This window comes from Primulina huaijiensis, chromosome 8 (genome assembly GCF_012295235.1).
Source record: "Primulina huaijiensis isolate GDHJ02 chromosome 8, ASM1229523v2, whole genome shotgun sequence".
Classification (NCBI taxonomy): Eukaryota; Viridiplantae; Streptophyta; class Magnoliopsida; order Lamiales; family Gesneriaceae; genus Primulina; species Primulina huaijiensis.
Genome location: NC_133313.1, coordinates 21,991,312 through 22,016,883, shown reverse-complemented (window position 1 = coordinate 22,016,883; position 25,572 = coordinate 21,991,312). Strand labels below are relative to the sequence as shown.

General features: G+C 35.3%; 4 protein-coding genes and 2 long non-coding RNA genes across 7 annotated transcripts; 5 read left to right on the top strand and 1 right to left on the bottom strand.

The window, feature by feature from the left end:
* The first annotated feature begins 1,424 nt into the window (after positions 1–1,424).
* LOC140983519 (protein MIZU-KUSSEI 1-like) lies at positions 1,425–2,359 on the top strand. The gene has a single exon (XM_073450602.1). It carries the CDS (start codon positions 1,541–1,543, stop codon positions 2,249–2,251), a length of 711 nt encoding a protein of 236 aa, XP_073306703.1. The 5' UTR covers positions 1,425–1,540; the 3' UTR covers positions 2,252–2,359.
* Positions 2,360–7,049: 4,690 nt separating this feature from the next.
* On the top strand, positions 7,050–7,984 carry LOC140983510 (protein MIZU-KUSSEI 1-like). Its single transcript, XM_073450591.1, has one exon. It carries the CDS (start codon positions 7,166–7,168, stop codon positions 7,874–7,876), a length of 711 nt encoding a protein of 236 aa, XP_073306692.1. The 5' UTR covers positions 7,050–7,165; the 3' UTR covers positions 7,877–7,984.
* A 4,855-nt stretch (positions 7,985–12,839) lies between these two features.
* LOC140983129 (transcription factor MYB1-like) lies at positions 12,840–13,961 on the top strand. Its single transcript, XM_073450045.1, has one exon. The coding sequence runs from the start codon at positions 13,052–13,054 to the stop codon at positions 13,742–13,744; it is 693 nt and encodes a 230-aa protein (XP_073306146.1). The 5' UTR covers positions 12,840–13,051; the 3' UTR covers positions 13,745–13,961.
* Positions 13,962–15,006: 1,045 nt separating this feature from the next.
* LOC140982733 (uncharacterized) lies at positions 15,007–21,701 on the top strand. Its single transcript, XR_012176345.1, has 3 exons — positions 15,007–16,559; positions 20,787–21,319; positions 21,564–21,701. It is a non-coding gene; the product is annotated as an uncharacterized lncRNA (long non-coding RNA).
* Positions 21,309–25,340, bottom strand: LOC140982731 (mitogen-activated protein kinase kinase kinase 5-like). 2 transcript variants are annotated; one of them, XM_073449398.1, is made up of 11 exons: positions 24,703–25,340; positions 23,664–24,194; positions 23,469–23,556; positions 23,328–23,390; positions 23,081–23,244; positions 22,934–23,009; positions 22,786–22,845; positions 22,577–22,702; positions 22,103–22,315; positions 21,862–21,959; positions 21,309–21,786 (listed from the first exon to the last, which is right to left on the bottom strand). In XM_073449398.1, the coding sequence occupies exons 1-11, from the start codon at positions 25,086–25,088 to the stop codon at positions 21,531–21,533; spliced, it is 2,061 nt and encodes a 686-aa protein (XP_073305499.1). In that variant the 5' UTR covers positions 25,089–25,340; the 3' UTR covers positions 21,309–21,530. The 2 variants fall into 2 exon arrangements, with proteins under 2 accessions (XP_073305499.1, XP_073305500.1); XM_073449399.1 differs by having other exon boundaries at positions 21,608–21,745.
* On the top strand, positions 22,034–23,916 carry LOC140982734 (uncharacterized). Its single transcript, XR_012176346.1, has 4 exons — positions 22,034–22,272; positions 22,554–22,625; positions 22,740–22,986; positions 23,776–23,916. It is a non-coding gene; the product is annotated as an uncharacterized lncRNA (long non-coding RNA).
* Positions 25,341–25,572: the final 232 nt, after the last annotated feature.

Sequence of the window (25,572 nt, the reverse complement as noted above, 5' to 3'; positions counted from 1 at the left end):
TGTGAACTAATTAAAAGCCACATTAATAAATTATGGGTTTTAATTATAAAATATGAAAATACACCATATGCTAAGAAATAACATAATTATGAAAATCAATATATTGAATAGATTCATAATGATTGAACATTATATTGAGTACAACAGGTCTTGTGTTTATATTTTTCGTTAAAAAAAATTATGAAAATTACAAAGAAAGATAAACATAACGCACAAAAAGTCAAAAAGCACGACACTACAAATCCGATTCATCTTGATCATGAATGTTATTAGTAACATGCATATGCTAAAATGTGATTTTGATTGAAAAGGAGAATCACTTGTTTGGCAACGTAAAGTATAAATTGACGAGAGATGGGAATTGTTTGAGGGATTAAGGGGCTGCACCTCTATGTGTTGGTTTTTGGCTAAAGCTATGGGGTTGTGAGAATAAAGGGTCTTGTGTTAGTGGCAATACCAAAAGCTATATTACTTTTCCTTTGTATTTTGAATCCGAAAAACACAAAAAGGTAAACAAAAATAAATAGATACAATTTTTAAATTGAATTGTTGATCGTATTATAAATTTTTTTTAAAAAAAAAACTTATAAATAAATAACACGAATTAAATCGTCTAGGTGGCTGAAGCCAAGGGGGAACGGTTGTCGTTCACGGTCTTTTTTTAATTGACATCCTCCTTTTTTTTATGTCACATAGAGTTCAAATTTGAATTACTTCTATGAAAAAAAAATCACGATATGCAAGATTTGATCAAACTACAATATCGAGTTTTGAAGACCCGCTTTCTACCAATTGAACTAAAAAAACTTTTTTTTTTTATTAAAATTATACATATCGGATATAGTTATCTTTTTTTCCAAAGCATCCTAACTATGTCCTAGTTTGAAAGAGATTTACAATTATTAAGTACAAAAATCGAGAACTTCACTAAATCAATATTTGAACAATATTAAAGTAGTCAAGTCTATATAAAACCTATTTAAAAATTACAAACTTCACTAGTTTGGCCTTTTTTTGACATTTTAATTATGATTTTCTTTTGAAGCATTTAGATATCCAAGGATCCATGTGATTGACTCAATTCGAACATAATTATTAAATCTCAAACCTAATTGTACCAAAAAGCTTGTCATCTCAAGTCTCAACTACATACCTAGAGTCATGAACTGAACCCCATGTTAACTAATTACTGTAGTGAGGTGTCTAGCTCCCTTCCCCACTCCATAACATTCCATTATCAAATACTCACGTCAAAAGTATACCTCAACTTTTCAGTACAACATTTGAATCCCTTTTTCTATAATGTAATATTTATAAACTTGGAAGTATTTTAACCCTTTTGAATATGAAAATGGACATCTATTTCTTATCACATTTGAAATTTCCTTTTTCTTTTGGTTTTCATACCATTTCCAAATAATTCTACATTACATGTGAGCTCACATTTGTCGATCTCAAAAGGCATAAGGCCCCTCCTAGCTTTCATAATTTCCACTCAATCACAACACCTAGTAAAATCTTTCCAAATGCTCCTCCATCGATGAATATTCTGTTTCCGTTCCACCAAATGGCCGAAAACCCTGCCTTACTATCCAACATTCTACGCCGCGCCACCCTTCCCACTGCCACGAAGCCGTCGAAATCCAACCTCCTTGGTGGCGGACTCTTCCGCATTTTCAAACTCCTCCCCATGCTAACCGCCGGCAGCAAGATGGCCGCGCTTCTCGTGAGCATACACCGTAAACCACTCCTGGCAGACAAAGCCACCACCATAACCCTCTTCGGCTACCGCAAAGGACGGCTCGCCATAGCCATACAAGAAAACCCTCATCAACCGCCGATTTTTTTGCTAGAACTCCCCATGTCAACCGCTGTGTTTCACAGAGAAATGGCGTCCGACGTGCTACGAATTGCCATCGAAAGCGAGACAAAAACCCGCAAGAAGAAGCTCATGGAAGAATTCGTGTGGGCTGTCTATTGCAACGGCAGAAAACTTGGGTGCTCCATTAGGAGGAAGAATATGAGCGATGATGAAATACATGTTATGAATCTTCTGAGAGGAGTTTCCATGGGGGCCGGGGTTCTGCCGAGCCTGTGGGAGAAGGAACGAGCAGAAGAAGGCCAGTTGACGTATATCCGAGCCAGGTTCGATAGGGTTGTTGGATCGAAGGATTCTGAGTCGTTTTACATGATCAATCCTGAAGGTGCATCAGGGCAAGAACTTAGTATCTTCTTTGTGAGAGTAAAATAGAATATTTGAGAATATTTTTCTTTCATAACTATATATGTAATGGGATGTTGGTATTGCATGATTCCAGTTTGCACTGAATTTTATCTTGTGTAGCAATAATCTAATCATTTGAAGCTTCAAATTAATATAATATTGCAACAATTAAATAACAAACAAAAAATAAAATATATGGACAAATAGATCTCATTTATTTTTAAACTAAAAACTCAACAAAACCTCAACCAAATTAAACTGAATTAAATTTCCCTAACCAAGTTCATTTTCCTATCAGTATCAAGAAAACTACTCTAGAAATAAGGGGAAAAAAAATCAGACCAACATTGCATATTCTGTTTTAGTCAGAAAAAATTCTTAAATCGAATCAAATATATAGATTTCTATATTTCGATGAAATCAAAACCATAGAAATCGGATCTATATACATCCTTAATTGCACACCGATATTAATTGATGTCGTATTTTAGTCGTTATTTCTTTCTGAGAACTAATATTAATTTCTTGCATGTACTTGATTCCTTTATTATTGGGCCTGTAAATTTAGGATCATTTACTGGTTTGGTCTTTTTTTTTTCATTTAAGACAAAGCCCAACACATGAAAAAATTTAGGAAAAAATCACTAAATACTTTCTTCGTTTATATTGCTTATATGCCCAACACCATATTCGCATTCTAGCGAAAATTAATTAAAACTGAAAAACGATACAAATTAGAGAATTGACCGATAATATTCACAAACATGGAAAGTTTACAAATTATAAGACCAACCATATAATTTCTCAATTTTTTTAATTTAGATGGATTCGAAATTTTTGAAATGTAAGTTATTGTAGAATAATCCAAAAAGTGAAAATAATGGGGCTAAAAGATACTTTATAATAATCAAACTCATATATACGATATCCTTCTACTAATTCGCTCATGCATTTAGCATCGATTTTCACCATTAATCTATCATCTTAGACATCTAGAGCAATAATAATGAAATCAAATAGGAATTTGTATGCCAGACAGCCAACAGTGAACAAACATAATTTTTCTTTAAAAAACAAAAAAGAGAGGCAGAAAACATAGTTGAAATACATCCATATAATAGATAAGACTTTAATTTGTCAGTCGCTTGTCTAGTTTTTTTTAAGACTAGAAATATTATAAAATCGATTAAGGAAGGAGACTAGGAAACATCCTAGCTCATGAACTTCATTACAATAATTCACTTCCCATCGACTAGATTGCACATATTAGACTATAAAGTATGATCGCTAACGGGAAAAAATATCGAATTTTCGATATATCGAGATTACCGTATCGAAAAATGCTGAATTTACCGAATTTTCGGTATCCCGATGATTTCGGTACGGTACGGTAACAAAACTGAATTTTTCGGTACGGTAGCGGTGTGCAATTTGAAAATTTCGGTATATACCGGAATACCGAAAAATATACAAAAATTTTAAAATATATATTATTTTAAAACAATAAATTTATAAAAAAGATTTAAAATGTAAGGTTTTTTTAGGTATATAACGGTATATATNCATATTGTGTAGGTTTCTTTGTTGATAAACCCTAGAGCTATAAATAAGAGAATTCATTTCATACAAAGGAGGGCGATTTACGCATAAGCATATACATACTCTCGCACCTTTGCACGCCTTCAACTTTAGAGAAAATAATCTACAAGGTTGCTGCTGATCGAAGAAGTGCTGAATCTACATGTGATCGTGATTGTTGGAGACATCTGCAGACAACAACCGTGAAGGAGTTGGCTGAAGATTTGGTTTTGTTGCTCCAGTTTTGGCATCGTGTTATGTTTCCTTATATTTTGTTTTAATGTGGTTATTTGTTTTAGGGAGCATTTGATTTTCTCAATGTGTTGAGAAAATTGGTTTTGATTAAAATCACTAATGTTAGTTTTTGTGTAAACTCGTTGGTTTTTAGTGATTATTTTTGTCTTAAGACACCGCGCAAGTATTTATACTTGTGCAAATTTATTATGTTCCATCGTATTTATTTAAAGTCAATTTGTATTATAAACTTATATATTCCACTGTATGTTGTGTGAAATGTTGTAACATTTCACATGACACTTAATTCTGATAAACACAAATTTACGGTTATATACGATTATACTTGTTTCAATGTGAAACAAAATACATCCCATACCTTACAACCCCTACTTTCTTGAGTCCTAAACATCATGAAATATGAAGCACAATTGATTTTCCATACACCAAAAAGACTTTGAGATTCGTTCACAGACTACTAGACCTCTTGAAAGCTTCTTGAGTAGCTCATTTGGGAGAAAAAGAAAATAATAAGTATTAGGTAAACCAGTAAAAAGAACAAGATACGAAGGTGTGGACATTAATAAAGTCTCTCACATATAAATTAAACGAAGCTTGAACTCACGCACTTAACTAAATCTCAATATCCGTGGCTGAAAATATACCGTAGAGGGCCTTATTAAGTTAAATACAGTAATGTCTTTCGCAATAAAAATCCCAACAAAAAATTGCCAAAAGCATCTCAAACATTGTATACTTATTCGCATTCATCACGCTTTCGTGTTGGTCACAAAATCAACAAATTCAAGCAACAAATTCTGCGTTCAGCAAATCAACACACAAAACCACTTTCCAGAAGCCAATTCAAACTCAATAACAACAAAAAAGAATCCATCTTCAAAAGGCATACTGCAATTACAAGAACCAACCTTCACGACATTGAAAAAACTGATGTAATTCATCGAGATCAATAAAAACGAAATTTTTATCACGACTACTGCCAAACAACAAACTCCTTACCCAGATTCAGTGGGACGGGATTCCAGCCACACGAGGCGGCCAAGCGAATCGACTGCGAAGCCACCAAGCCATTTATTCGCCCCAGAAACGACGTCTGCGGTGAGGGGAGACTTCCAAGAACCATATGGAGCAGTGAAAATCGTCTTCTCTGATTTACTTTCTGCAACAGAAGACATCGGTTTTACAACAAAAACTCGACCTCTGCAGCTGAAGTATAGGCGAGAAGAAATGGCAAACTTTGAGATTGGAAAACTGGGAAGTAAGTGGCAGTGTCTAGTGAACGTGATAAAGACAGCGAATGCCATTGGCTCAAGTTTTGGATTTCATAAATTTTCCGTCTGACATTCCAGTTTCGGAAAACCACGGGTTGGATCCAAACGATCGATCGATCGATCCAAGAGACATTTATTCTGGATTGGGCTATAGAATGATGTTGGATCCAAATCATAGTAAGAGATTGCAAATTGCAATCCTTTATTTTCGAAGAAAAGGAACCTTGCATGGTACGAGGACTTCATTGCACAAAGGGAACCAAACTCAATCTTTAGGTGGCAGATCATATCACCAAATGTGAACTAATTAAAAGCCACATTAATAAATTATGGGTTTTAATTATAAAATATGAAAATACACCATATGCTAAGAAATAACATAATTATGAAAATCAATATATTGAATAGATTCATAATGATTGAACATTATATTGAGTACAACAGGTCTTGTGTTTATATTTTTCGTTAAAAAAAATTATGAAAATTACAAAGAAAGATAAACATAACGCACAAAAAGTCAAAAAGCACGACACTACAAATCCGATTCATCTTGATCATGAATGTTATTAGTAACATGCATATGCTAAAATGTGATTTTGATTGAAAAGGAGAATCACTTGTTTGGCAACGTAAAGTATAAATTGACGAGAGATGGGAATTGTTTGAGGGATTAAGGGGCTGCACCTCTATGTGTTGGTTTTTGGCTAAAGCTATGGGGTTGTGAGAATAAAGGGTCTTGTGTTAGTGGCAATACCAAAAGCTATATTACTTTTCCTTTGTATTTTGAATCCGAAAAACACAAAAAGGTAAACAAAAATAAATAGATACAATTTTTAAATTGAATTGTTGATCGTATTATAAATTTTTTTTAAAAAAAAAACTTATAAATAAATAACACGAATTAAATCGTCTAGGTGGCTGAAGCCAAGGGGGAACGGTTGTCGTTCACGGTCTTTTTTTAATTGACATCCTCCTTTTTTTTATGTCACATAGAGTTCAAATTTGAATTACTTCTATGAAAAAAAAATCACGATATGCAAGATTTGATCAAACTACAATATCGAGTTTTGAAGACCCGCTTTCTACCAATTGAACTAAAAAAACTTTTTTTTTTTATTAAAATTATACATATCGGATATAGTTATCTTTTTTTCCAAAGCATCCTAACTATGTCCTAGTTTGAAAGAGATTTACAATTATTAAGTACAAAAATCGAGAACTTCACTAAATCAATATTTGAACAATATTAAAGTAGTCAAGTCTATATAAAACCTATTTAAAAATTACAAACTTCACTAGTTTGGCCTTTTTTTGACATTTTAATTATGATTTTCTTTTGAAGCATTTAGATATCCAAGGATCCATGTGATTGACTCAATTCGAACATAATTATTAAATCTCAAACCTAATTGTACCAAAAAGCTTGTCATCTCAAGTCTCAACTACATACCTAGAGTCATGAACTGAACCCCATGTTAACTAATTACTGTAGTGAGGTGTCTAGCTCCCTTCCCCACTCCATAACATTCCATTATCAAATACTCACGTCAAAAGTATACCTCAACTTTTCAGTACAACATTTGAATCCCTTTTTCTATAATGTAATATTTATAAACTTGGAAGTATTTTAACCCTTTTGAATATGAAAATGGACATCTATTTCTTATCACATTTGAAATTTCCTTTTTCTTTTGGTTTTCATACCATTTCCAAATAATTCTACATTACATGTGAGCTCACATTTGTCGATCTCAAAAGGCATAAGGCCCCTCCTAGCTTTCATAATTTCCACTCAATCACAACACCTAGTAAAATCTTTCCAAATGCTCCTCCATCGATGAATATTCTGTTTCCGTTCCACCAAATGGCCGAAAACCCTGCCTTACTATCCAACATTCTACGCCGCGCCACCCTTCCCACTGCCACGAAGCCGTCGAAATCCAACCTCCTTGGTGGCGGACTCTTCCGCATTTTCAAACTCCTCCCCATGCTAACCGCCGGCAGCAAGATGGCCGCGCTTCTCGTGAGCATACACCGTAAACCACTCCTGGCAGACAAAGCCACCACCATAACCCTCTTCGGCTACCGCAAAGGACGGCTCGCCATAGCCATACAAGAAAACCCTCATCAACCGCCGATTTTTTTGCTAGAACTCCCCATGTCAACCGCTGTGTTTCACAGAGAAATGGCGTCCGACGTGCTACGAATTGCCATCGAAAGCGAGACAAAAACCCGCAAGAAGAAGCTCATGGAAGAATTCGTGTGGGCTGTCTATTGCAACGGCAGAAAACTTGGGTGCTCCATTAGGAGGAAGAATATGAGCGATGATGAAATACATGTTATGAATCTTCTGAGAGGAGTTTCCATGGGGGCCGGGGTTCTGCCGAGCCTGTGGGAGAAGGAACGAGCAGAAGAAGGCCAGTTGACGTATATCCGAGCCAGGTTCGATAGGGTTGTTGGATCGAAGGATTCTGAGTCGTTTTACATGATCAATCCTGAAGGTGCATCAGGGCAAGAACTTAGTATCTTCTTTGTGAGAGTAAAATAGAATATTTGAGAATATTTTTCTTTCATAACTATATATGTAATGGGATGTTGGTATTGCATGATTCCAGTTTGCACTGAATTTTATCTTGTGTAGCAATAATCTAATCATTTGAAGCTTCAAATTAATATAATATTGCAACAATTAAATAACAAACAAAAAATAAAATATATGGACAAATAGATCTCATTTATTTTTAAACTAAAAACTCAACAAAACCTCAACCAAATTAAACTGAATTAAATTTCCCTAACCAAGTTCATTTTCCTATCAGTATCAAGAAAACTACTCTAGAAATAAGGGGAAAAAAAATCAGACCAACATTGCATATTCTGTTTTAGTCAGAAAAAATTCTTAAATCGAATCAAATATATAGATTTCTATATTTCGATGAAATCAAAACCATAGAAATCGGATCTATATACATCCTTAATTGCACACCGATATTAATTGATGTCGTATTTTAGTCGTTATTTCTTTCTGAGAACTAATATTAATTTCTTGCATGTACTTGATTCCTTTATTATTGGGCCTGTAAATTTAGGATCATTTACTGGTTTGGTCTTTTTTTTTTCATTTAAGACAAAGCCCAACACATGAAAAAATTTAGGAAAAAATCACTAAATACTTTCTTCGTTTATATTGCTTATATGCCCAACACCATATTCGCATTCTAGCGAAAATTAATTAAAACTGAAAAACGATACAAATTAGAGAATTGACCGATAATATTCACAAACATGGAAAGTTTACAAATTATAAGACCAACCATATAATTTCTCAATTTTTTTAATTTAGATGGATTCGAAATTTTTGAAATGTAAGTTATTGTAGAATAATCCAAAAAGTGAAAATAATGGGGCTAAAAGATACTTTATAATAATCAAACTCATATATACGATATCCTTCTACTAATTCGCTCATGCATTTAGCATCGATTTTCACCATTAATCTATCATCTTAGACATCTAGAGCAATAATAATGAAATCAAATAGGAATTTGTATGCCAGACAGCCAACAGTGAACAAACATAATTTTTCTTTAAAAAACAAAAAAGAGAGGCAGAAAACATAGTTGAAATACATCCATATAATAGATAAGACTTTAATTTGTCAGTCGCTTGTCTAGTTTTTTTTAAGACTAGAAATATTATAAAATCGATTAAGGAAGGAGACTAGGAAACATCCTAGCTCATGAACTTCATTACAATAATTCACTTCCCATCGACTAGATTGCACATATTAGACTATAAAGTATGATCGCTAACGGGAAAAAATATCGAATTTTCGATATATCGAGATTACCGTATCGAAAAATGCTGAATTTACCGAATTTTCGGTATCCCGATGATTTCGGTACGGTACGGTAACAAAACTGAATTTTTCGGTACGGTAGCGGTGTGCAATTTGAAAATTTCGGTATATACCGGAATACCGAAAAATATACAAAAATTTTAAAATATATATTATTTTAAAACAATAAATTTATAAAAAAGATTTAAAATGTAAGGTTTTTTTAGGTATATAACGGTATATATCGATACCGTATCGAAATTTCGGTATACCGTACAATTTCGGTATAATCGTTATGCTAGTTATATTATATCGAAAAATTCGGTACGGTATCGGTATGAATTTTTTTATATCGTAATTTTCGGTACGATATACAGTATATGATTTTCGGTACGGTACGATACGATATAACACTCCTATATATATACCGGAACTATGAACTCCACATTCTTGTCTATAAATTGTGATTTTTCCAAAATAAATGCAAATTCTTGCACCCAAAAAAGGCAATCGTATATAGTCAGCGGGAAACACAAGGGGGAGTCATTCATTGTCAATTATAAACACAAAAGTTGGAGACAGACCGATTTCCATTATTATTTTTATGACGGTGTTTAATGTTATGTTAATAATACAACCTTGTATTATAACAAATTGATATTGTTTTTTTTTTTGGGTCTTAGGATGCTATTATTAATTATAAAAAAAAGTCTTAACAAACCAATATATAAATAAATTAATGACAATTATTATGTATTGACGACTTATTTAATTTTTCTTGAAAAGGGTGTATGCCTGCCTTATTATTATTGGAGTGGATTTGGTGTTTGGATTTGGACCGTGCCGTTCGGCGGTCGGTGGAATGGTACTCTGACAGCCTGTAATGCTAGCAACTGCCCAACTGCAGCTGCTCTAACCTAACCAATTATATGCAGACACGTGTCGAAAGACTTCCGTGCCATGGTGGCTGTTTGGTGCACGGGAACGTGGCTGGCGCGCGTTTGCTCGTTCATCATTCATTTGTTGTTATATAAATTGCAAATATGTATTAAAACAATGGATTTTAAATTCAGCTTCACAAATAGAAAATTAAATCCTGATATGTCATTTAATTATTTTTAAAGTATGCAGAATATTGCATACTCTATATATACAAAATTTAAATATCAACGAGGGTGACACCAGATATACAGATATATTTATTTTCGACCTTGTTTTAAGATGTTAAAATCGATACGGAAGTATCACTGCATCGAATAAATGAAACAGGAAATTGTCCTTACAAAATTTTATTTTGCATTATTAGAAAAACCATGAATTAATTTATTTTTATCGAGTTTCATTTTTCGGACGTCTTATTATTTGATTCAATAACAATCACATCGACTACTAAAATGTTAGCATGTATATTTTCAAGGTCTAATCGAAACAGAATGGAAAGAAGGTTAGTTCGACGTCCTTGGTTTTTTAGGAGAATTCATGTTAAGTCAATCCCTTACTACAAGTTAAAAAGTAATGTGTATTAATTATTGAAACAAAATGAAATAAATCACATATTTTTTTGGGTTGAAAATTGGTTTTTTTTTTTTATGGAAAAAAACAGACAAATAGCAACAAAAATATATGGAACAGGCAATATAAAATCAAATACGGCGAGTGGAGCCCGGAATGGGGTGAAAGTCAAACGAAAATCGAGGACTCGAATCACGTGAGATTCTGCCAGGCTGTGGTGGGTCCCGTATTACGTGGAAGCCGTTGAAGTCATCCCCAAACTGGTTAAATTATTAATGGCCAAAATACACCTTTTGCAATTGCCTACAGACGATCGTAGCCGTTGATTCCCCCGGCCTACATGAGGACTCTAACCCCTCCCACAGCTGTAAGTGCAAGGGACGCAAAGTAGTCAAAAAGCGGTGGCACCCCACTTGACGTTTTCTTGGCTTTCTTTTGAAATCGCCTTTTTTCCATTGTGATGACAGCTTTGTCTTCACTGTCATGTTTTAAACATTTGAATCATACTTTATTTTCATCCTTACTTGCACCCTAAATTCATCATGTTTCCCATTTTCACCATTCAATTTGAAAATATATTCATAGAAATGCACACTATAAAATTAAGTTACACGGTTTAGGTTAGAGTAGCCGCCGAGAGATATTTCAGTTCTAGATTTGAGATCTTGGTGTCACATGACTTTCGAATCATCGACGTATGTTAAAATATTTTGATTAAAAACATTTAATATACCGAGTTTTTTAAAAGATTGGAAGAAAAATCACTATCATGTATGTGGATTTTCGAATATATTTATAATCCATTCTCACATCCTCTTAAATCTAATTTGATTATAATGCAAAAAAAGATTGAAATAAACTCCGTAGGAAAACAAACGACTATTGATTACGAGTGACAATTGATGTTGCCCCTACTCGTAAGAGAAATAAATAAAGAAAGTCTGGTAGGCTTCCGAATCTTTCTTTTAACCGTGGATTTTTAATCCCCATTCAAAGAATCCTTTGTAAGATAACACTGAAAGCAAATAAAATTCAGAAACATTAATTTTTTTATCTTAATGTTGAAGAAACATCGTTCATTGTTGTACGGGCAGAGGACAATATCAGAAAATTTGCCCCCCCAATTATTAAACTTTGAATCTAGACTAACAGACATATTACTCTCCATCTCCATTCAATGAACCTAAATATTGGTTTAATTAACCACACGGTTAATTTACTTTGTTACATTAATTAAAGTTTTCCAAATAATGCTGTCTGTCCTGATTTGTCATCTTATCCGCAGGGACAAAACATAGCCAGTTTACGACAACTTCCATCCGCAGGTACAAAATCCCAAATTTGTTTAGCCAACCAGTGACCTCATCCGCTGCTTGGTATTCACAATTATTCATTTCATTCTGTCTTATCGATAATATGTTCAGATTCATCAATTGACTCTATCACATTAATCTTCCTTAGACTCGAGAGTTGTCCATATAATTAGACCAATGTGAATATATGATCACTTGTCTGTAATACGATTTTCATTATCGATACTTTTTTAGTTGAGCACGTCGTACATAGTTTGCAATTTATCTGGCTATTGAGTTAGTCCGGTGGTTTACTGAAGCGTAACAACAGTAGGTTCTCACGTCATAAAAAATAATATTTAAAAAAAAAATTTAAACGAGATAAGAATATTATACATATATATGTTATACAAATTGATTGGAATAATATATTTAAGAATGACTTCGAGTCGAGTTAGATAATTAATGGGGACAATGTACGTTATGATATATGCTATGTAGGTAATATATTTGACATATGTAAATTATTACAGCATATTATAAATATGATGGACGAGGATCTCATAATTTGACATTGTATCTTCCTTAAAGATTCACACAAGATCATGTCTTTATATCGCAGAATAATTAATCGAAACTTTCGTCGATGTCGTTCAAGGATACACCAAAAACTGACAAGACATTTTAAATAAATAAATGCTCAAATTTATGCCCTAAATTGGCGTCATATTTATTTTTCACCAATTTGGAAAATATCCTAATATTTACATTCAAAGAATATAATCGATTCATTTAATATGGTTTTCGCCACATGAATAAAGATTGCTCCAAATTAATATTTTAAAAAAGAAATTTATTATATATAATATAATTTAATATCCATGATTCACACCAAGCTACTTTACAGAAGGCAGTTTCGAGGAACTAACCTCCTGTATGTATTCTACCTTTGGCCTAAAAAACCAATACCCCCAAAATGCATGCATCCTTTTACTATATAAACTCCTCACTCTGTGTTCTTCCACTTGTTCTACTCACCACTCAAACATATATTTAATAAACCAACAAAATACTTTCGAACATGGAGAGGTTTAACCGGTGTTCATCGACGAGTTCTTCTTCCTCGGACTCATCATCGGACTCATACGGGACCAAGACTCTGCCAGATGGCGACAAGTCCGAGAGGATTAAAGGTCCCTGGAGTGCGGAGGAAGACAAGATTTTGACCAGATTGGTGGAACGCTATGGACCACGAAACTGGTCTTTGATCAGCAAATACATAAAAGGCCGGTCAGGGAAATCTTGCCGGCTGAGGTGGTGCAACCAGCTCAGCCCAGATGTGGAGCATCGGCCCTTCTCACCCATGGAGGACGAGACCATCTTGGAGGCTCACGAAAAGTACGGGAACCGCTGGGCCACCATTGCGCGGCTTCTCCCTGGTCGGACCGATAATGCTGTAAAGAACCACTGGAATTCGACTTTGAAGAGGAGATATCTGCAGAAACAGAAACAGAAACAGATCACGGGTGAGGCGAAGGAAGTTGAAAGGAATATGGGTTCTGCAAGCTACTGTTTTGACGAATATGATCCCATGACGGCGTTGTCGTTAGCGCCACCGGGTATGGGAGGAGGCGCTGCGATGGAAGAGAATAGGGCGGGGATGGAGAACGTGCCGGTGGGGTTTTGGGATGTGATGAGGAATGTGATTGCTAGGGAGGTGAGGGAGTACGTTTCGTCTTCATTCACGGAGGCTAATTCCTCAAGATTTCAATAATAGTCAGTCACCCTGTTGATTTAATTAATTATGGTCAGCTTTTGGATTTCCGTTGTTTGCGTTGATTAATTTGTTAATTTTCTGTTAACATAATGTTTTGCATCAAATAATATTCTTAAGTAATTATAAGTTTATGAACGATTTAACAGTTAACTCGAAGACTTCCCACTCCGATCCTTTATAAAACTATTCACGTGCAAATCGCAACGTGCGAGAATTTTCAGAATATACCTGGGAAGGTTTGTTTCGTACACATGCTTAAAATTTTTCTGTATCCGTATCCGTATCGAAGTTGTGTATTTCACTTAAAAGGAGTGATCGATTGTATATTGATGAATAGTTCGAGTTGAGAGTGTTTTACGTGCACATGCATCGTATAGTAACGACGGCAGATTCTATTATTATATATATGAAAAATACTTTCGACTCTGTTTACTATGACATAAATGGTTAAAAAATATTTCAAAGATGCCCTTGTATGGTTGATTGTTCGAGATATTGATGAAAGAAATTAATCAGAATGTTGATGATTTATATTTAAAAAAAATCACAAATTATAAAAGATCTGATTTTGGATTGGGATAATGGGACGTGTAGCTAGCTTTAAGTTTAATGTGGTGTGATAATTGGTGGTGGTAGATGGGAATGTGACAACAAACACCATGTCGTTTGTAGGTAGAAAAAACACGTTTAATATCAAAGGGGAATTTACGTACTTTACTCTTTATCATCATGTCGGCATATGAAATCATCATTATTCCTGGATTTGGACATTAAACTATGCCTACACCACATTCTAAACGTGTATGAGAAAATATGGACGTTGTTTGTCCGCGACACTACTGTGGTATTATTATTTATTGGGGGTGGAGAAGACTCGAATCCGTGTCTTTCTCGTATCAGTGAGAGTATGGTGTCACTAAATCAAATTGGTTTGGGCGGACCTTGTTTTTTCGCATGTTGTTTATGTCTGTTGTAAGTTTTATATTGATATCAGATTAGGAATATATTCACTCCATTTTTACGATGAGAATGAAGTGTATGATGGAACTGAAGTATGATAAAAATTCAATTGAAACTAATGATGTACTAAGCCGTGTCATGCGGTACTAAACGTGAATTGCACGTGTTAATTTTGTCATGATTAAGCAAATTGGTCGGTTGCGATTGGGCCTGACTTTTTGGCAAAAGTAAGATAAAAGAAAAACCCAATTTGTAATATTGGGCTGTGCATGGGAGTTGGGATACTCCACGCGTTAACTTGGCCCTTTATCGAATGACCCAATAAGCCCAAGCTTCTATTAAATTATATATCTAACCCAATGCCACGGCCCAAAGAGAAAGGTTTTGTGCACTGAAGAGCTAGGTGAGCCGAAGCAGAGAGCATTTGCAAGTGGAAAAGAGGCCACGGTTCTTGAGTTTTATTCACCAAAGTGTAGCCTGTACAATTCCTTGCTCAATATTGTCATTGAAGTTGAGAACAGGAATTCTGATTGGCTTAATTTTGTCCTGGCTGATGCTGAAAATGGTAAGTGGTTTCCCGAGGTAATAATCTTTATAGTGTAAATTTCATGGCTTAAAATTCTTCACCATTATTAGATGCAAATGAGGAACATGACCTAGTGCGGATTAGTGTACACAGGGCAAAAAAGTAGTTGTTTTTTTTTTTTTTTTGGGAACAGCCACCCTCTGGCTGCGTCTTGTTTTGCTCCTCTAGAATGGGTAACTGTTGGTTAGCTAAATATTGGGTGTTAGAGTTCAGGTCAACTGAAATGAAAATCTTCTTTTCTGATAACTTTTTAGGAAAAAGGATGCTTGTGTTAAAATATATATAATGATGCTAGAGTCCGTAACCAAGGAATCAAAGTGCTGATCACAAGAGGTGGAACTGATTTAGGCTTTATCTCCTTTAACTTCGATGATACTTTATATATTTTTGCAGCTTTTTTATATATAGGTACTTATTTGCATCTGAAATTTGTGGAACTGTTCTCTTTACTGTTTTGGTTTGAGAAGGTGAAGCCATGAAGGTAATGTTCCCAACGAGATTGGCTGTTAACTTTTAAGCCGGTTAACCACACAAAAAAGATGACAACACTATCTTGAGCAACTAGTTTGTTTATGGTCATCGATGAGTAATGATTCCCTGGTGGATTGGTATTGGTTTTTTAAACCTATTAGGTCTCTCATAATGCTCGCCTATTCTATTATGCACAAGGGAGTGTGCTGTGTCCTCGGCTGATTGTTTAAAAAACGTGAAAACAGATGTCCCTTTGCTTGAGCATCCAGAACATGCAAAAGTAACTTAAAAATGAGGGTGCCTAGCAGGGGCGGAGGGAGACTGCCCGGGTGGCCCAATTTTTTTTTATTAGTATGCATTAGTTTTTGGTCAAGTCAGTCCGGGTGGCCCAATTTTTTTTTATTATTAGTATGTATTAGTTTTTGGTCAAGCCCAGGTCCAAATTACATAAGCCCATGCTCCAAAGTCCAATTGTTTGATATTGTCAAAAGAAAAAAAAATTTGAAGATGCTGACTTACAGAAGCTGAGAAGCAGAACATTTCAAACCCTCCTCCCAAGTCCCAACCCATCGTGTCGCTCATCTCCTCTCCTAGCATCAGCCGTGAGCCGCTGCGCCACCTTATCCCGAAGTTCCAGCCACCCTCGCGAGATCAGTCATCGACAGCCCCAAGCTCCACACGGCTGCGCCTTCTTCAGTTCTTCCTGTGCTGTGCGGCTATGCCGAATCGAAGAAGAAGCCACTCGATTTCAGCTTTTGTTCTTGCGTTCGATACTTCGATTCATGCTCGATTTAGGTAATGATCTTGCTTCAATTTATTTGTGGTTAGTGGTGTTGGAAAACTTTGGGCCACTTTGTGCCGTTTCCAACCATTTTTCTTAGCGTGAACAGTAGTTCCGGCAACATTTCCAACGAGTTCTATATGCAGCAACACCGCGAGACCAGTGGCAGAGCCAGGATTTGAAATCTACCCGGGCTAAATTTTTTTAACAAAAAACAAAATAATCCATAACAACTAAAATCATAACTATGATACATGTTCATCGTAGTCTCAAAAAGTTTCTCATTAATAAGATCTTCAATATTTTGATTATTGAACTCGTAAGATTCAGAAATCGACAAAACATTGACAATATAATATTATTTCTCCATCATCCTACAAGAAAAATTAATGAAGATCAAATAAAATGAATATCTCTAAAACCATTAATTTAATGTTAGATTATTAAATTAAATATTTTAAAACTAAAATATACAAAGATAATCTGTATAGACTTAATCTTACTATTGAAGCTGTGATCACCGATTCTTCGAAGTATAATATTCATCAATTATGAGTCTATATTTGAAGCAAACTCTATCTCAATGTAGATAATCATAGAATCTGTCAGAAAACAATCTCCCATTTTATTACGAAGAACTGTTTTAACATGCTTCATAGCTGAAAATGCACGCTCCGTAGTTGCCGTGGAAACAGCCAAATTTAAAACTAGACGGATTAACTTGTCAATCAAATTATAATGTTGCAACTTTTTTGTTTCAAATAACCCTCGGCACAATTCTGAGATAGTGGACATTTTCTGAAAATCTTCATGACAAACTACATCGAGCTCAAAATGTTGTAGCTGACACCTCAAATGATGCATTTTCTGTTCAGTGAAGTCCTCGGGATAATACTTCTCAGCGAGAGTACAAATCTTGTCAATGTTGAACCATTTAAAATTATCTTTTGGATCCAAAGCAGAGCTGAGAATTAGAAGTTCAACTGTCTCATCACTGAATCTAGAGTTTAACTCTTTCAACTGAAAATCTATTGCAACATTAAATATATCATAATGAAAGTGATGTTCAACCGTGATGATATCCTTTTTCTTGCATGAACGACTAGAATGCTTATAATGAGAACTGATCTCCGGTATATCGACATCCAATCTTGTGCAAAATGATTTTACATACGAAAAAAGAATATCAAAACCATCATTTCTCAATCTCAGAAAAAGTTCTTTAGTCGTAGAGACCAAATCCATTGCACTTATGATATCAAGAGATTTTTGTTGCAAGGCATGACAAAGCAAATTTGCGATCCCCATAATTTTATGCATCAAAAGCAAAATAAAAATGAAATCAAAAGATTTCATCACTATTAATGAACCACCAGCTTCCCGGCGCATTGAAGTAGAGGTGCCATCAATGATAATGTTTTCGAGCACCATTAATGGTTGCATCATACATATCTATCAAGCTGCAAATAGAATCAAAATGTGAGCTCCAACGAGTAGTACCTGATCGATGCAAAGTACCAATCTGATTAGCTCCTCGCCCAGTCTCGCGTTCAACGGCAACAACAGAACGTGCAATTTCATTAACTTGATAAGATAGTAACTCAACATTGCGCTTGGAAGAAGATGTAACACGATTGACAATAGTCGTCAGATTTGAAAAGAAAAGCCATATAGAGATCTTCTTTTCAGCTGCTGCAACTAATGCTAGTTGGATTCGATGGGCAAAACAATTGGGGAAATGGAATGCTAGTATTGGAGATGTTATCTTAGACAAGGCCCCGGGAAATGCAAGATATACCTCACCAGAAGTTCAAAAAGAAATCTTGCATATTATTGGTAATAGATTCAGAAATGAAATTCGTGATGAAATTTGAGATTCTAAATTTTGTATTTTGGTGGAGGAAGCGAAAGATGTATATAACAAAGAACAAATGGCTATAATTTTAAGATTTGTTGATACCCATTGTTTTTTGCGGGAACGTTTTTTTCAAATTGTGCATGTTCATACACCACAGCTGCAACACTCAAGAAAGAAATATGTGATGTCCTGACTAGATATAATCTAGAAATTCATAATATGCGAGGTCAAAGGTATGATGGTACTAGTAACATGAGTGGTGCTTTTAATGGATTGCAAGCTTTATTTCTTAAAGATTGCCCCTATGCATATTATGTACATTGTTTTGCCCATCGAATCTAACTAGCATTAGTTGCAGCAGCTGAAAAGAAGATCTCTATATGGCTTTTCTTTTCAAATCTGACGACTATTGTCAATCGGGTTACATCTTCTTCAAAGCGCAATGTTGAGTTAAAATATTATCAAGTTAATGAAATTGCACGTTCTGTTGTTGCCGTTGAACGCGAGACTGGGCGAGGAGCTAATCAGATTGGTACTTTGCATCGATCAGGTACTACTCGTTGGAGCTCACATTTTGATTCTATTCGCAGCTTGATAGATATGTATGATGCAACTATTAATGTGCTCGAAAACATTATCATTGATGGAACCTCTACTTCAATGCGCGGGGAAGCTGGTGGTTCATTAATAGTGATGAAGTATTTTGATTTCATTTTTATTTTGCATTTGATGCATAAAATTATGGGGATCACAAATTTGCTTTGTCGTGCCTTGCAACAAAAATCTCTTGATATCATAAGTGCAATGGATTTGGCCTCTACGACTAAAGAACTTTTTCTGAGATTGAGAAATGATGGTTTTGATATTCTTCTTTCGTATGTAAAATTATTTTGCACAAGATTGGATGTCGATATACCGGAGAAGAGTTCTCATTATAAGCATTCTAGTCGTTCATGCAAGAAAAAGGATACCATCACGGTTGAACATCACTTTCATTATGATATATTTAATGTTGCAATAGATTTTCAGTTGGAAGAGTTAAACTCTAGATTCAGTGATGAGACAGTTGAACTTCTAATTCTCAGCTCTGCTTTGGATCCAAAAGATAATTTTAAATGGTTCAACATTGACAAGATTTGTACTCTCGCTGAGAAGTATTATCCCGAGGACTTCACTGAACAGAAAATGCATCATTTGAGGTGTCAGCTACAACATTTTGAGCTCGATGTAGTTTGTCATGAAGATTTTCAGAAAATGTCCACTATCTCAGAATTGTGCCGAGGGTTATTTGAAACAAAAAAGTTGCAACATTATAATTTGATTGACAAGTTGATCCGTCTAGTTTTAAATTTGGCTGTTTCCACGGCAACTACGGAGCGTGCATTTTCAGCTATGAAGCATGTTAAAACAGTTCTTCGTAGTAAAATGGGAGATTGTTTTCTGACAGATTCTATGATTATCTACATTGAGAGAGTTTGCTTCAAATATAGACTCAGATTCTATAATTGATGAATATTATACTTCGAAGAATCGGTGATCACAGCTTCAATAGTAAGATTAAGTCTATACAGATTATCTTTGTATATTTTAGTTTTAAAATATTTAATTTAATAATCTAACATTAAATTAATGGTTTTAGAGATATTCATTTTATTTGATCTTCATTAATTTTTCTTGTAGGATGATGGAGAAATAATATTATATTGTCAATGTTTTGTCGATTTCTGAATCTTACGAGTTCAATAACCAAAATATTGAAGATCTTGTTATGGATGAACATGTATCTTAGTTATGATTTTAATTGTTATGGATTATTTTGTTTTTTGTTAAAAAAATTTAGCCCAAGTAGATTTCAAATTCTGGCTCCGCCACTGGTGCCTAGGTTATTTACCATCTGACTACTGATCATTAAGGGGTGAAACAAAATAATTAGATATATGTCTCTTGCCCTTAGCAAATGATATTCTGGGATGTATTTTCTAAGAAGATAAATGTCTCTGTGTAATGATATTTTGCAGTACGATGTCTGTTTCTTGGGGCAACTTTTGGCCAAAATTTATTATTTTTCGAGTTCGTTAGCGATCTTTTTTTCCTAATTTTTTTAGGCTAGAATAAAGTCTTTTTCTACCAGTAACTATTGTTTAATTATTTTTGTGAACAAAATCTTTGAGGTTCACTGCCTGTAAATTTATCTTGGGGCTGAGGACTTTTGGATGAATTTCGATTTAATATACTATCCTTTGCTTAATTGAATTTAAACTGTCTTTTATTTTTAATAGAATCAGCCTTTGCTTATGAAGAAATTTCTCCACTGTTGGGTATTGAGTAGTCTGTTTTATATTATCTTGGTTGCTTCATTACTCATGGTGTTCGCTTCATGCAGCTGCTCCACTATGACATCACATCAAGTACGTCCCATGCTTTGTCTTACTAGATGAACATGGGAATGCACTTGCAAAAACTGGTGTCCCCAGCAGTAGATTCCGATGATTGCAGGTGTTTCCCATCTTCTCAAAATGAAACGCCCTCTTCACAATCATTAGAGATGAAGCCTTTATACATCAGATTAACATTGAACTTACAGCAGAACTCAGGAAATACAAGAATTTGCTTTTGATGTCAGAAGATGGATACTTCCTACATTCAGTTGCTGGATGATGACTTTGATTCATCTCTTTGTTCATTCTCTTCATTTGTTTGGTCTCTGAGAATTCTCATTTTCCGCTAGGTTCTCAACTTTCACCAACCTTCTGTTAAACTAGTTATGGAAGTGAGGGAAGAATTGTTTTTGTGTCGCAGGACTCGTAGCTGCAGTTTATATTGTTAGGCAGGGGATATATCAAATGTTCTCTTCACTGTTGTTGAATGTGTTTGTGCAGATATCATTGAATTCTGATCCGGCAGCAAGATAATGAGGTGATGACTATAAATTCTAACGATCAAATTTACAAACAATCTTATCTGTTTGAGCAAAGCAACTCATGTATTACAATATAGACTTGATTCAATGTTTTAACATTGAGAAATTTTAACAAAGTTAGAAAGAATACATGCAAGGGGGAACATGAATACGAATGATGGGGAAAAAGAATAGCTAATAATTTCTGGCCGCTGATTGCAGTGCTTATTATTTTTTTCTTTCTGCCATTTTTGGTATTAGATGACTGAGGTTTCTCCTCCATGGAAAAACAGATAAGCTGTCGATCCCAGTTCTCAAAAGCGAATTGTTTTGAATGTTTGAAGGGCTTGTAATATTTGAACCACGATTTAGGTCTGGTGAAGATATACCATAAAAGACTTCAAGCGTTGAACGAGGAGACAAATTAGATGTAACTCCAGTTTCTATGGATTCAGTAAAAGAATGTCGGTTTTTGTCACCAAAACTGTAATCAGATTTCAGTTCAAGAAAACCAAGTTATTCAACTGTCTGCAAAACAAAAGAGCGGGATGAAACATACCAGTTAAGTGGCAGTTTCCCTTGCTGTATCCTTGGAGCCGATGATGGCTGGACCACATCCTTGTTCCGTTTAGTCCAGCCACTTGGACTCTGTATATCCTGAATGATAGAGGTCACTTTAAAATTTTGAGTTTCAGACAAAAAAGAGAAGTCATAAGGGAAATTTCAACAAGAACTTGTGATTTCATATTCAGGTATAGAATCCATGATTTAGTTCGTGTGTGTGTGTGTGTGAATCTTACAGGTACTCTCATCCCTGAAAATTCTTGAGGAAACCCTCCAAGATTATTCTGATCCTGAGAGCTTCGTAAGAAAGGATGCTCGAGCAGCTTAACAGCCGATGGTCGATCTTCAGGTTTTCTCTGAAAACACCATTGCAGGAAATCCTTCCCTTCTGCAGACAGTGCTTCCGGTATGGGTGGTGTTTTGTTCAATACATTGAACATTGCTTGTACCTGCCACCAAAACATACTTCACGGCTCAAGACTCGAATTTCACAACCTTAGCTTCAACAGCATATTTTAAAGGATCACAATTAGTGATCCACGACAAGAACACGTTCTTTTTCCTCAAGACCACATTCACGGCATGAAATATCAAAAGCTGTTTGATATCGCTTTCACAACTAATAAGACAACATGTGAATTTGAGTTCCACTCTCGGGTTTGTGGTCTGATAATTTCTTGCTTGCAGATCGAGCTGATTCAACTACTTACACCATTATGTTCACTCCAAGGAGGATTTCCTGTCAGCATCTCAATGACGGTACAACCAATGCTCCATATGTCCACTCCGTAGGCCAGTTCTGGATTAGCATCTTTTCGCATCACAGCCTGTAGTACCTGTCAGACTCATTTCATCAAATATTTGGAAATTTAGGTCAGCAAGAAGGCAGTGAGAGTATCCTAAACGGGACTTGAGATACCTCTGGAGCCATCCAATGTGGGGTACCCTTCAATGAAAGTTCAATATGGTGCCCTGTAAGCTAGAAGAACAAACAAGAGCCACAAACAGGTCACTATAATTCATTAGAAGCTTGAAAACTAGTTAAATTTTAAGTTATGAAAGCTTACATGTTTTGCCAATCCAAAATCAGCAAGCTTCACGACACCAGATGTATCCACAAGTAAGTTTGCCCCTTTAATGTCCCTGTTTTAGTCATATAGAAACTTCAGGATTATTCAAAATTCAGAATACCCAAGTCCTAAACTAACCATCACCTGTGTATAATCTTTGAGCCATGCAAGTAAGCCAATCCTGAAAGAACGTGACGGGTGAAATTGCGAACAATACTTTCAGTCATAGCCCCACAATGTTCACGAACATATTTATTTATCGATCCAGGGTGAACGTACTCCAAATATATGCACAATCGGTCCTCGATCTACAGAAATTACATCTTCTCGGTCAATTTGTTTGTTGAGTATGAGTAACTAGAGAAGCATCGAGGAACTGATATTTGCTTACAATTTCACAACCGTAGTATTGGACTATGTTTGGATGCTTCAACTCCCTGAGAAATTTGATCTCCTGATTCCCAGAAACAGATTAGATAATACATAAAATCTGTAGTAAAATATATATAATAGTAGAGGATGATCTCATAACCTGCTCCAACTGCCTCACACATTCTGCACAAATAGGGTCATCTGGAATAATCTCAACTTCCTTCATCGCACATGTCGCTCCAGTTTCACTATGGAAACAAAGCCAAACAAATGTAAATCAAGTGAATCAAAATATCACAGTAAAAAAAAACCCATTTATATATTTTTTTGAAACTACCATGTTTTTTACTCATACCAGTGAGTTGCAACATAAACACTCCCATATGTTCCCCGGCCTATGGGTCGTCCCCTCTGCCACTGCCCTTTACCTGACAAGCTATCTAATTTGTTCATGCTATGTCGAGTAGAAGGTGGTGGCCTTGATACTGCTGGTGGAAGAGGCAGTGGATGAACATTTGCATTATTGTGTGAATGAAGTAAAATGCCCTCACGACGTCTGGAGTTCTCGGCATCAGATGAGCTCTGAAATGGAGAGTGGTCGAGGATTGCAGATATTCTGTCAGAAGTGGAAACCTCTAAAGCTGATGATACATTAAACGAGGGGTGGAAAAGATCCACGGTTTTATATCTTTGTGGGCTATGTATGGGAGTAGAGCAACCACTGCTAGGAGCACTTCTTGCAGGGAAATGTATTCGGAAGTCGTTTTGTGCAGTATCGACATTTAGGTGTTGACGCAACCTTCTTCGACGATAAGTTGGAGAAATGCATGATCTTCTCATGGCAAAATCATCTGTGGTTTTTCCTAAATTTTGATGTGAATTATGTCTGCAAGATGAAGATAATTGGAATACTTTTATGCTTCTATATAATCGTTGAAATTTTAATACTCCGACTGCTTGAGAACTCGAAATGTGAATCCTTAATTCACTCTTCATTTTCTCCCCTATGCATGTACCAAATATACCTTCAAGCTTTATTCTTTTTCACAGGCATGGGGTCTACAACAGTCGCCTCAACATAACTTGCTTTCTTGGCCTTTGATTGGAAACAAATGGTATGATCGTATTCTCACCCGATTCAACTCAAGATTTAATTCCTTGTTTCTAATGTTTATTAAAAATTGATATTTATCTGAAGCTTAGTTCCATAATAAATAGCTGAAATCAAGATATTTTCACCTTCTCTCAAGCTCCGAGTCAAGACTCGGTTTTAATTAATAATAACTGTAATGTTTGTGCTAGTATATAAAAAAAAAAAAACACATCCCCATTCCCAGAACCAATCTCTAAATATCATGCAATCCAATCAAATATTCAAGACAAAAATGTCAAACCTGGCAGCTGAAGAGCCATGCAAGCCATCATTCTGCCTAGACTGAAAAGCCACTTCAGGAAGGGGAAGCGGTTGCGGGATGGCTGAGTTGGACCAGTGACTGAAACCGCCGTGGGGCGTCGTCCGTGGCAGCAACTCTGAAGCAGGAGAAACAGGGCACGACTGAGAGCCATCAAGACTGCTGCTCCTGCCCTGCCCCACTTCATCATCCCTCAAATATCTCAATTTCCTTTGTCGGTTCAGCTTCTTATTCTGATCACAAGTACTGCTCGAGTTCTTGAGCATATCATTTGAGCTTTTGCTCTTGCTCTTCAATGAAGGATTTGCAGGAGAAGACGATGATGTTGATGAAGTAGACGATGAAAACGCACTCCAAAGAGAAGGCATGGTTACACTGAATTTGAATCTTTCTTGAATTAGTTAAAAGTCTAGAATAGCAAAATCCCACAGGATAACGAATGTTGAATGGGGAAGGGAGGAAAACAAGGTCAAACTCTATATCATTTCTTCACATGCACATTCAGTAAACATTTGGAGTCAAAAACACGCTCAGAGTTTGTGAATTTTTTTTTTTTTCTAGGCCAATCAAAGTCAATGGTGACGAATTAAAAGATTGTTTGGTTTTTTCCCTTTTAATGAAATTTCGTTGGAGAGGCCAAGGTTGACAAAATGTTGCCGTGTGGGACTTGCCTGTATACGCAAAACGTACTATTAACATGAAGAAATTAAACAAGAGGATAAACTTCATATATTATCCAACACTAAATAAATTTATAATATTATTAAACTAGGCAGTAGTAATATAATTAATTATTTTTTACGAATTAATATAATAATATAATTTATCAAAATTATAAATATATATCATTTT

Bases quoted from the DNA above. Each gene is read 5' to 3' on its own strand.
- LOC140983519 (XM_073450602.1), top strand. From the start codon at position 1,541: ATGAATATTCTGTTTCCGTTCCACCAAATGGCCGAAAACCCTGCCTTA.
- LOC140983129 (XM_073450045.1), top strand. From the start codon at position 13,052: ATGGAGAGGTTTAACCGGTGTTCATCGACGAGTTCTTCTTCCTCGGAC.
- LOC140982731 (XM_073449398.1), bottom strand. From the start codon at position 25,088: ATGCCTTCTCTTTGGAGTGCGTTTTCATCGTCTACTTCATCAACATCA. The intron at 23,557-23,663 runs GTATGAGTAAAA...TTGTTTCCATAG, and splicing joins GTTTATGTTGCAACTCACTG to TGAAACTGGAGCGACATGTG. The intron at 22,316-22,576 runs GTAAGTAGTTGA...TTTTGGTGGCAG, and splicing joins CTTGGAGTGAACATAATGGT to GTACAAGCAATGTTCAATGT.
- LOC140983510 (XM_073450591.1), top strand. From the start codon at position 7,166: ATGAATATTCTGTTTCCGTTCCACCAAATGGCCGAAAACCCTGCCTTA.